At 45.1% G+C, this 12,077-nt stretch overlaps 1 protein-coding gene across 1 annotated transcript in view; it reads right to left on the bottom strand.

The window, feature by feature from the left end:
* TTLL7 (tubulin tyrosine ligase like 7) overlaps nt 1-12,077 on the bottom strand; it is a 925,222-nt gene that overhangs the window by 80,386 nt on the left and 832,759 nt on the right. The window contains exon 21 of the mRNA XM_085600119.1: nt 7,114-7,274. Coding sequence (XP_085456245.1) covers nt 7,114-7,274 — 161 coding nt within the window. The remainder of the gene's footprint in view (nt 1-7,113; nt 7,275-12,077) is intronic.

Below are 12,077 nucleotides of genomic sequence, written 5' to 3'. Positions count from 1 at the left end.
AAACACATTCTCTCCTTTCAGTTGAATGTCAAGGAGTGATTGTACACAACTTTCCCCGTTCACTTTTGAACCTGTCTGTGTTCTTTAGTGGTGTATTTGTATTCCATCCAACTCGTGTACTTGTTATTTTTTAAAGACAAATAGAATAGGTTGAGCTTTCAGAAACACATTTTAGGCCCATAGATTTTCTTTTACTCTACGGGTTAGCCTCCTCTTTTCAGGTAGCGCGGGTGATGGCATGAACCAGCGTCAGCACAGGACACGCAGCCTCTATTGCTGATGTCTGAGCAGGTCTGGCACCCCCCCTGCCTCTGCTTATGGCCATGGGCTACCTCAATGCAGACAGCCGTTAATTGGTTTGATTTAGTGTGGGCGGCACCCATAAAGGGAGAGCTTATCCGATCCATGTTTTACTCTTGTACCTTCCGTAAATGCTGCACTTGCACCTTTGTTTCACAGGATGCCATGTCTAAACCTTCAGCAATACACATAAAAGCTAACAGTCCCAAAGCCCTAACTTTGATGCCAATAATGTTCTTTTTTTAGTTCTTGCAGAGTTCCAGATGCCCTTGCATGATGCAAACAATAAGGCCACTAAATATCTTTCTATATTTTCTCTTTGCATCTATGATGGTGACAACGGGGAGGTGCACCTCACTAAGATAGTGGCAACAGTGCGGCAAGAGCTTTCAGAAGGCAATCACGGTGCCAGCATACATAGGTGCAAGGCTCCCGGGTCAAGCATGTTTCTTCGTCTTCAGTGGGTCAGGCAATCGGCGTTAATTTTTAGCAGGATATGTGTTTATCATGCCCCTTTGCACACAGGGATACATTTCATGCCAACATGGAGCAATCAACACAGGAGCCGCATACAGCAACGGCTCCTAAGCAGCCTTACAATCTGTTGATCGTTATAGAATTGTATCTTGTTGGGTTCCAACTACTTGCTCCAGAGGAATATTTATTTCACGTTATTTATCAGTAGACTAATGTACACATACAGCAACTTGGCGGTGAATTACTGCTGCAACTGTTTGCTCCAAAGGGGGGTGGGTAAGAAGAGCCACCCCGGCCAGTGCGAGGTACGAAAGAGCTCTCTGTGGTGAATGCGGCAAGCCCGATAACGTGGTAGGATACCTGTAGTGCAAGTCCAATTACATGGGAGGACTCCTGTAGACAGCCAACAAGCAGGGGGTTCACATTCTGGAGGGGGATACCAGATATTACATTTTACTTCACTGATTCATATGGAACAGCTATGGGATATCTTCCTTTTAAAAGAAGGAGGGGTTGTTATTAGTAGCAACTAGCGGCAGCCGGAACAGATAAGAGCGGTGAGGCATTGGGGCGGGGTGGGGCCTGGTGAGGTGAGGGAGGAAAGTCGACAGACAACAGGTTATTTAAAACTAGATACAAAATAAATAAAACCACTTACCTTGTGCTCACCGCATCGCCGTGTAGGCAATGTGACAAGCGTACGGTAAGTGGTTTTATTTATTTTTTAATTTAATTTTAACTAACCCGTCATCTGTTCACTCCCCCCACCCCACCCCTGCAGGACCAGCTCTTACCAGTGCCGGCCTCCACTGGTAGCAACTATTCAACCAGAGCGAGCCAAGGTGCCTGGCAATCAACCACAATAGGAAATAAACCTACTATAGGCAGCGTGGGTCCAACATTATGGGTAAATCACTTAATCTCCCCGAGCGCTGTTGTAAAGAGCTTGAATACCTTTGGTCGAGATCGCGCCATATTATCAGGTGGGTTCGAGTCTCGGTGTCAGCAACATTCTGGGATTTGTCTTCTGACGTCTTAAGACCCTGCACCTTGAAGTCCACAGGCTGTGTAGCCAAAGCTGAGATAGTGAGAGCAAGGAAGAGGAAAGTGGTTCCCAGCATATATGTCATGCGTCTCAACAGCTGCTGTGTACTGTAGTCTATTCAAAGAGATTGTGTAACTTGTCTTGCACACATGCTGGATCCACAGGACAGAGGCAGTCAGGGGTCCAGTCCACGCACCCAGGCATGCACCCCGGATGTTCTTCGTGTTTCCATGCAGAATCAAGAGTTTCACTGCACAGGAATTGGACCCTAGAACTGGGAAGCCATGTGTTGGTGTAAGTGTGCCTGTGCCTGGGCACATCGTGATCTGTGTTTGCTTATCTCTAAATTAGACAGACAGTGCCATCATGTTTCAAATTGTCATAACTGCAGGCATTGGCAGTTAAATGGTGGTGCCAAGCACCAAAAACCATAAGTTCAAAATAAGCACCGGTCCATCTGTGAGAGGGTTCCTTTTATTTTAAAAAAAAAGTATGAGCCCAGGGCTGTGCTCTCCCCACCTTTCCTTTGCATACTCTTGTGTTTTCTGGCCTTGTGCAGGGAAAGGTACAGTGCTGGCAGAGGAGAAGTATGTCCACAGCTTACAGTTCAACCCCTTGTGCAGCAGTACTCATGCAGATATTGTCATGAATGTTCATATGCTCATATCTACCTCTTGCAAATTAAACCCTTCATATTGCACTGGAAACGTTATTTAAGTTTAAGACCTGCCCAGAAAATATATTCCCTGGCCACATGGGTAGGAGCTAAGGGTCCATTCACATGAGCAGCCCCTTTTCAACTTCCCCAAACTGGCCTGAAAGAAGTCAAGGGACCCCAAGGCAATGGGTGTAGTTCTAGTGCTTTAGAGAGTAAAGAAAGCCTTAAAAACACAGCCTGCTGTATTAGCCATACTCCTTCATTGCGAGAATGTCTCTCTGTGATGGGAGACCAAGTCGTAGAAATTTACATAAGTATTTCCAAAATGAGCTTTCCGCTCATCTGAAAATATACATTCTGCGGTTTGTGTATGGGCCCTGGCTGTCTAGCATCCTATTTGGTTGTAGAGCTCAAGATGGCCATGTATTTAAGGTTCTGTTGTTGGGTCAAGACCAGATTTATTCTTTAGGTCCACCCTATAGTGTGTTCTGATTTTGTTCACGGGGTAGGAGTGCGCGTTTTCAGAAACAATACATAGAATAATGATACAAAAAGCAAAGAATGGGTTATTATAAAACAGGACATGTAGGTCTTATAATAAGCTGGTGTTATATTTGTTGCGCAGAATTCCAGAAGACCAATGCAGTGGGGGGTGGGGGGAGAAGGTATAGATCACAGAAAGCCTTTTAGCTGTATGAGCTTCCCTTTAAGAACGGAGATTAATGGTTTGGTATGATCTTTACTTTAAGGTCCAGGGAATAGGATGCCCTCCCCGAATGTTCATAACTGACAGTTTGAGTTACAGTCTGTGCCAGTTCAGAACGGAATATATTGCATTCTTCAATGCTACCCCAAAATGGACAATATCTGTAAGTGAGCATGTTTGCAAGGCTAATTACCAAAGGGAGGAATACTAGGTTTAGGAGACGGCATGCGAGTCTGCAGACCAACATGAAGTATAACATCCTATAGCGGACAAAAGTGAATGATTTAGCAAGGCCTAAAATGAGCCACCTAGTCTTGTACTTAATAACAAGATGTGTCTCGATATGATTTATATCAGACAGGTGGTCCCGCCTCTAAAGAGTGGTTTGTGTTGGAGGCAGTAGTGAGGTACAATTTAGAGGCACCATCTCAGGTGCTGGATATTTAGGCAACGTGCATCTCATTTTCATAGTGGAGTCAGGCATTCTATAGTCCTGAGGGACATCTAACCATGAGTCTTAACTGTGAAAGGAGAAAGCACCATCTCTCACATAAGGAGTAGCCTCTGTCAAGTTTGTGTCAATTGGTGAGGCTTTCCATTTTCAGTAAACCCAGCAAGTATGTGACTCTACAAAGCCAGAGCATGTGTTTCATTGTCTCCAGGTGAAGTTAATATTCCTGTTCTGCCACATCACAAAGGGTAGCCTGGAACACTCAGTTCGGATAATGGGTCTAGTTAAGTGATACAAGAAGGGGTACTTCTCAACCCAGCTCAGGTTGGTGCTTGCTGAACATAGAGGTGGATGCAGGGGCTGCCAAGCGATATCAGTGGGCGATAGCAGGTATCCTTGCTCCGGGTTGCTCGCCCTGTACAGGCATACATTTACTCCTGCTGAGTACTTTTACAAGCTCTGCTGTAGTAAGGTATTTTTTGAGTGGCTATTTATGAGGCCACCATGCTCTCGTGCATGAACCCCACCTAATGACGCTACTGTATCATCAAGCCAGAACTGGGTTGGCCTTGAAATGCAGAGGTGGGAGTTTCATCATCTTTTAAGCATGTTGGCACACAATTGTCCACCAGAAGAAAGTGGACCGAGCTAAGGAGAAGGGAGTGAGTATGCAGCAGAAACTTGATGGTAGGTTATGCCCCACAGAGTGTCTCTGGGATATGGGTTAGAACCAAGTTTCCTTGGATGATCGGTTACTTTCCTTTGGCATGCAAAGGTCCACAGAATGACCTTACTGGGAATCAGTAGGGATCCTCCGGTAGGGAGGTCAAAGCTTGTACAGGAATACACCTTCAGCCTGTTATTTAGTAATGGGAGTGCACCTGTAGTACTGGGAGCCATGATCAGATGAGGTGCAAATTTATGGCTGTCTGCTTAAGGAAAGATGGGGGTAGGTAAGTGGCGAGCCAACCCCTGCTATGCAAACTTGTTTTTGTTTTTTTTACAGAGTTTTATATACCGCAAATTTGACTTGAAGGCATCGGGTATCAGAGCGCTATACATACCACCAATTACATTACATCAGGACACATTCATTTTTGTTAGGCACAGGGAGATTACGTGATTTGCCCAGAATCACAGGATGTTCAGCGTCATTGCAGAGACTCGAACCCAGTTTCCCAGATTCGAGGTTGACCGCCCTAGCCGTTAGGCAAACTCCTGGTTGAAGATCATTCCCGGGTAAGTTTGGCCAAGTGGCTCAGGCCACAAGGTGTGATGTTATTTGATAAAAGGTGAATTTCTCGTTATGGAGCAATTTTCAAACTATGTGTCTACGTGTGGGCATAGCTAGTTGCTACCATCAGGCAAAAAAAAGAAAAATTACCTCAGGTTTGAAATGTCAAAGTAAAAGCCCAATGGCAGTCTCCATTTCTGGGTTATGGAGTCCGAGGTAAGCTATGCAGGTGCCAAAGGGGCACGGAGGGAACTTCCACCCATGGACAAAGGTGGTTGAGTGAAGGCATGTTAGCCTCCTAGTTGGGAGGAACTGAGATCTGGTGGAATACTTACATTGCTAGATCGAATTGACATATGCTCCTAGGGTGGTCCAATGTTACACTTTAAGGTTGTGGTATGGCCTACAGTTTTAGGTGCTGGGGTAGTCTGCCAATGTACACGTACCCAATGACGAAAGCTGAGGCAGGGGTATTGGTGACTGGGTACATTTTCTATCTGAGGGCCCCAAGCTCTTCAATCTGCATTTGCACAGTCTTTGGAGTCATTGTCGAAGCCCTCCAGTGGCAGCAGGGGGAGGGCGAGATCACCAGGGACCTCTTCACCCTGTGGCAGAATTTTTAGCAGCATAAAAAGGGGCTACCCAAACAATTTAGACTAACTTACTGAACTGACCCCTTGGAGGGAAGTAGAGTTGTGTTGGCACTGGGCAGGCAGGAGGGGGGTCTGACCTGTGGGTGGTCCTGGAACTTTTCTGTCTACCCAGTGCTGCCTGAAGTCGAACATTTTGGGCAAGATGCCTGAAGTTGAACATTTTGGGCAAGATGCCTGGAGTTGAACATTTTGGGCAATTTGCCAGGTGTCGGAAGAGAAAGGGGGCTACCCAAAAATCTGGGACTGATTTACTGAACTGACCCCTTTGAGGGGTGTTGATTTGGGTGGGCACTGTGTATGTGGGAGGGGGGAACTGACCTGCTGGTGGCCCTGGACCTTTCTGTCCTATCGCCAGATCCCTGGAGCTGAACATTTTGGGGGTTTTGCCTGGTGACAGGGACCCAGGGAGGGACAGCTCGCTATGCAGTGCCCTGGTGTATGTGTTGGTATGGAACTTCAGGTATTGTCCATCCCTCTGAGAGATGGAGGGTAAGTTTCCACTAAGGTTGCTAGCCAATAATCCCCGGGATGCCCTTGGTTCAGGTCATGGGAGATGGACAGGGAATAGGGGCCTTCTGGCATTATGCACAATTGTTGTATTGCTTGCACAATCTTTGAGCAGTTTTTGCTGATCATCTTTCCTGTGTTCTCATAACTGTAAGGTTTGCTTAACTATGGTTCTCTTTTCTCACTAAAGTTGTGTAAATAAAGATAAAGGGCTATCCCTTGGATAAACCATATTCAAAGTTGTCTCTCTCCTGGTGAGTCTTTTTCAGCGGGGGCAGCGACTTGCACGTTGTGAGCGCACTATTAGCAAAGAAAGAAGGAAACAAGGCAAGAAGAAGAGAATGGAAAAAAGAAAAAGAAAAAGATGGATAACCTGATACAGAAGAGTTTCAAAATTACACAATCTGGTGTGATGTAAAATAGCAGTAGTCAGAAAAGCAAGACACTACTAAAGGAATTTACAACAGCATTGGCAGGAGATTGGATCTCATAAAACTAGAAAGTGCCCTGTGGTCCCCCTGCTATCACATCAGGCTCTAAAGACAAAGGCAACACTAAAGTAATTATAAAGTAAAAAAAAAACACTAGCATTGAAGGAAACTAGCTTGTGTGCGTATGAGCTCCTTGTGATAGAGTAAAATGCAGTCACTCAAAGCGAAGTTAACTAGTGGCATAAGTATGCTGACCAACTACCATGAGCTGGAAGCAACATGTGAATGACACCGCAACAGAATATTGGATGAAGAGAGGTGGCTAAAAGCCCCTATATGTAAATATATTATACATATTTTACTAAAATCAAAAGGCCTTGGCTAATGCCAGACCTAAAAAGGCTGAATAAGGCTGGGGCAGGTGGAAGTCTCAGCACTTAATGGGTTAATTTATATGGCACCTTGCAGATGAATTCGTCACAAACAGTAGGGTGTACATATTCAGGATTGGAAACTAGGTGCCAATTGTCACATAACAATCGTTTAGAGGTTAACATTTCAGTACCATAGCAGTAGGATAAGGGATGCGACAAGAGACTGATTGTGACGTGGTTTTCGAAGATTTACAGTCAGAACAGACATTGTTCTTACCCTGAATTACAGAAACAGTTCCACAGGCCCTGGCCATGGCTCCACAGGAGACGGTTTAGCACACGGTTAAAACTACGGTATAAATGTAAACATTCGACATCAGACACCTTCCAGATGCGCTGCAGCACAGAACGGACGCTGAACCGGACTATATCCAGAACCTGCAAGAAAACAATTCAAGCAATCAAGCTACTTTAAACACAAGCATCTTGAAAGAAAAACCCCGGGCCAAGACTCTGGCTTCCTTTGCGACACAGAATAAACTGTAAACAGTAATCACTTCTCATCACCTGCACCCTCCAATGAAGTGTTATTTTTCATTTTCGAACATCACTGCCATGACATCTTTCTAAATCAAAGCATCAATTCGTGCTATTAATATTAATATTTGTATTCTTGTTTGCTTTGTCGGAATTAGGGGCACTGACCTACAGAATCAGAGGGAGGCAACACATGCGCATCTTCATGCAATAGGTTTTATGTCATAATAGCGGTATTTACAGCGAGCTGGTTTAAATAATGGGGCGAGCAGTCAGAGCAGGGTTCCAGATTAGAATTCAGCTGTCAATCTCTAAGAGTGATGACTTAATCAACGAGGCCATTGTGGCCTTATCAGACCCGCTGTACAATTTCAGCACTTCTCTATTAACAAATGCACATGCCTCCTCTTGCTAAGGAGGAATGTCGGAAATGGGCGTAATCACGCATGCTGGGGCAGCTCCTTATGAGACACGGTGCTAACACTGTAGCTGCCAAAGGTTCTGGATTATTCCCTGATAAGAACAAGCATTTGCAATGCAATAGGTCTCGCATTTGCGAGAGTTTGAGCTTTTGGCATTGTAAATGGCAATGCCTTCTATTTATGCGTTCTGAAAACCTGCAAGCAGCGCGGGAACACCGCTTGCAGGTTTTGAAAACATAAATAAAAGGCATTGCCATTTATTATACTTAGCATACTTATGCAGATTTTATTGCATGCAGCAAATATTGCCTTAGAAAGAAGAGGAGATATGATAGAGTGCATACTGGGTGCAGTTAAAACTATTAAACAGAAAGTGGGAGCATATAGGACTGGGACAAACTGATCCACCATGAAATCTTAGAATCAAAAATGCGAACAATCCTGGGCTATGAGGACGGAGGGGGGGGGTTAAAAGGGAATCCACAGAAAACAGGAGCACAACGTTTACAGAATCCAGAGCAGAAGGTGTCATCTTTGGACTCTGTCGCTGTTCCCCTTGAGCTTTTCATTTGAGACTCCAGCCAACACCGCAGTATAGCAGACAGATCGAAGAATATTAGCCATAATAAACGTTCAGTCGTGTTATTTTCTTCTTTTCATATTTGCCACAGCATAAGCCTTGGTTAGTGTGGTAATTGGTGACCCCTAGACATATGTGCATAGGTACAAGCACCCCAAAAAATCAATTGCTAATCAATGGTGAACATGAAAAGCTACAGACATTTTATGCTTTGGTGGAGTGCGCCCTACGAGGTCCCCCAAACCTCTGATTGCTCATAGCCATTGCCTATCACTTGAATAGGAAGCAATACTTTCAAGGAGCAGGTCTCCATGACCGGCACCCCATTTGAAAGTTTGGCTAAGAGGAAGTGAAGTGCAGTGAAAGAAGAATCATCTCTAGGAAAAAACACGTATGATATCATTTTCACAGCATTTCAGACCCTTTAACAAACCAATGCTGCTATGCAGCTCATACTTTCTCCAAGGTGTCTGCAAAACACACGAGGCTCACCCCCAGAACAGCAGTTGCAAAAGGAGACCCCGGACAACATTCACTAAAAAGGCAAACGAGCTCAGCAGCTCGGGATAGGAGCTGCCGGAATTCAGCTTACTCAGACAGTCTGAAATGCCTCATGGAGATGCCCCTTCAAAGGGGAAACGAAATGGCCGGACGATCTTACAACAATCATAAAACACGAGCCGAAGCAAATGAAAACCAGTGGAGCTGAACTGCGTGTATGCAAACGTGAGCATTTGAACTTAATTTGGTAAAGTTTAAACGGTTCTTCCTTGCAGTCATGTGAGCACTGGACCACCCCCACTCTGAAGGATCGGGTTGTGTAATGGAAGGGTCTATGTGTAAAGCAATGGGCATTGCCTCCGAGTACTTGCTTCACAACCAAAGAGTGGTACAGGGGCTGTCTGGCCAATATGTAGCATTAGACGTCATCTTGCTGAATACCCACATTTAGTCACTGTTACTGCCTGTTCCTTTTCAATTTGTCATACTGTACTGTTCAAGCTTCTGCGCTTCGAGGGCACTCAGTGAAATGTTTCTGCTTAACAAATGAGGTTTACACTCTGAGGCTTCACATTCCTCTGCGGAAATTCAGAACGAACCTCGGCTGCATAAATGAAAGCAGCCTGTCCAACTCTTGACGAAGGATTGCTTTCAAGGGAGCAATAAACCATCCAAAATAGGAGTGACTGTTGTGAAACCCCACCCTCCGGAGCCTCACGTGATTTCGTTTTCACTCGCTGTCTGGTGAATAATAATTAGTCGTGCAGCCTGCAAGTCCAAATTATATCGAAACTTCAATTAAAGTTAAATTGTAATTTACACTGAAAAAAACATCAACCTGTTATTTCACTGCTTACTCTGCGGCCAGGCTGCAGCTCGCTTGTATTATTCCAGCTCCTTGCGACACACAGTCTCTCAGAAGGCCCTAAACAGCAGCAGGCACTTCCGAAGAACTCTGGGGAGCTGGGGGTTGAAATCTGTTGTCCCTGAGACTCCAGCAGGAGGCAAGCTCTGTTCCAAGACAATGGAGAGCCTTACAAGTTGAAATAAGCACACAAAGTCTCTTCTCCTTCATTTGGCAGTCAGGCAAACCACTGCAGGCCAATCCCCCAAGCAGCACTTCAGCTTAGGGATAGTCTCTCCTCAGTTTCTTCAGGTTCCGCTCCTCAGTAAAGGTTTCTTCTTGTTCCAAAAGTGATCTAAATTCTTGGGATCAGGGTCCCACTACTTATACCCAAAAATCCTTTGTACTCTGAGGGGAGAGGGGCCTTTGCCCAGTCCAAACCAGTTCCTGAGCACTCTGTTTACCAGACTTCTCCATTCCTTTCACAGTGCAGGGCAGAAACATCAGACGCCCCACAGGAGGTGAAGCCAGCATTGTGGAAGGCAAGTACAGTCCTGGAGCACTTTGTTGACAGGGTTCCTTCTCTTAATTCACTGTGCAGGGCAGAGACATCAGCCGCTCCCCAGGAGGTGGAGCCAGCATTGTGGAAGGCAGGCACAGCCCTATTCAAGGTTCAGGTGTAACTCCTCCCACCCATCTGGATGCAGATCTCTCTATTCACCACTGGGACACCTCACCCTGTCTCCTGGAATTCCCCAGTCCTCTCACTCAAACTCCAGACAAAGCAATACCCACAGCCTAGCAGAGGCAGGTTTGAATGGTTAGACAAGAAAATACCTACTTTCTAAAAGTGGTATTTTCAAACACAGAATGTTAAAACCAACTTCACTAAAAGATGTATTTTATCATTCTGATTTCAGGCATACTAAATTCGAATTTCTACCATGTTCTCTGAGTCAGTTAAGATTATAAACATGTAATAATCTAACAGCCCATTCTGGCCTATGGAGAACAGGTAGCCTTGCAATAGTGAAAAACGAAAATGGCTGTAATTCACTATCAGGACATGCCACACACATCAGGGCATGTCCTACCTTATACTTACAATGCACCCTGCCCTTTGGGCCTACCATAGGGGTGTCTGATATGAAGAAAAGGGAAGGTTTAGGGACTGGCAAGTGGGTGCACTTGCCCAGTCAGCATGACAGTACCAGACTGCACACAGGCTCTGCAATGGCAGACCTTAGACACATTTTACAAGGCTGCTTCTGTGGGTGGCACAACCAGGGCTGCAAGGCCACCAGCAGCATTTGGATTTACAAGCCCTGGGCACACTCAGTGCACTATACTAGGGTCTGACAAGTAAACCAAATCAGTCAATCATGGAATCACTAATCAATACATTCATTTACAATAGGGAGCACTTGCACTGTGGCACTGGACAGCAGTGGCACAGTGCCCAAAGCACCTAACACCAGCAAAAACATATGAGGCAACAGCAAAAATGGAAGGGAGACCCACGCCAATGGTGCCAGGTCTAACAGCTATCTTGAAACACTGCCAGTGCTCAGCACCAGTGAGACCTGGCCCACTTAAAGCCCTGTATGTAGCACAAGTCCACGTTCCAGACGTGTCCCGATGAAGTTGCAGAATAACATAACTTGTATTTGTAAAGCACTTGTTCACCCAGAAGGGTATCCTGACGTTGAATAACAGATGTTTATTGTTACCTAACTCAATGGTACTCCTTTTATTGACCTCAGAATGATGAAAGGCTGAGTGGACCCTCCAAGGTTTGAACCTGTGACCATGTGGTCGAACACAGGCCCCAATAGCAGATGCATTAGTCCACTAAGCCAGACCCAGCAGTAGCTTCCTATTCTAGACTGCAGGTTAGGTGGCAACATCTTTGCATCTTTGTGACATTCCTACCTCATTAGATGATTCCCTATCACATTCAATGATCTGCTCAAAGCCATGACCTTTCCTTTCATAAATCATTGATTTCTGGTACTAGAGCTCTATTTACTTGATTGAAGCAAACTGTGAATAAAATGCCTACATACCGCTAGTTAATTTAATGAACGCCACAGAACAGACCATTGTGTTCCCAGTAAGATTGGTTCATTCAGTAACACTGCATTTCAGTAGTCACGGATGTCAAATGAAGGCATGGTTCTCTGATGCAAATGTGCTGTCAAAATATTCCCTCATGCAAGGTGAGCTTACTCTAAGCATGTCAGAGAAAGGACATTAGTGTATTTCGACTGTTTGTTGGTAGTGGAGTCTCAAAAATGTTGTAATCGCATCCTTCCAAAGAATGAGCCTACCACATTAAAGTCAGTACACAATTATAA

This window comes from Triturus cristatus, chromosome 4_2 (assembly GCF_964204655.1).
Source record: "Triturus cristatus chromosome 4_2, aTriCri1.1, whole genome shotgun sequence".
Taxonomy (NCBI): Eukaryota; Metazoa; Chordata; class Amphibia; order Caudata; family Salamandridae; genus Triturus; species Triturus cristatus.
This window is presented reverse-complemented; position numbering and strand designations above follow the sequence as displayed.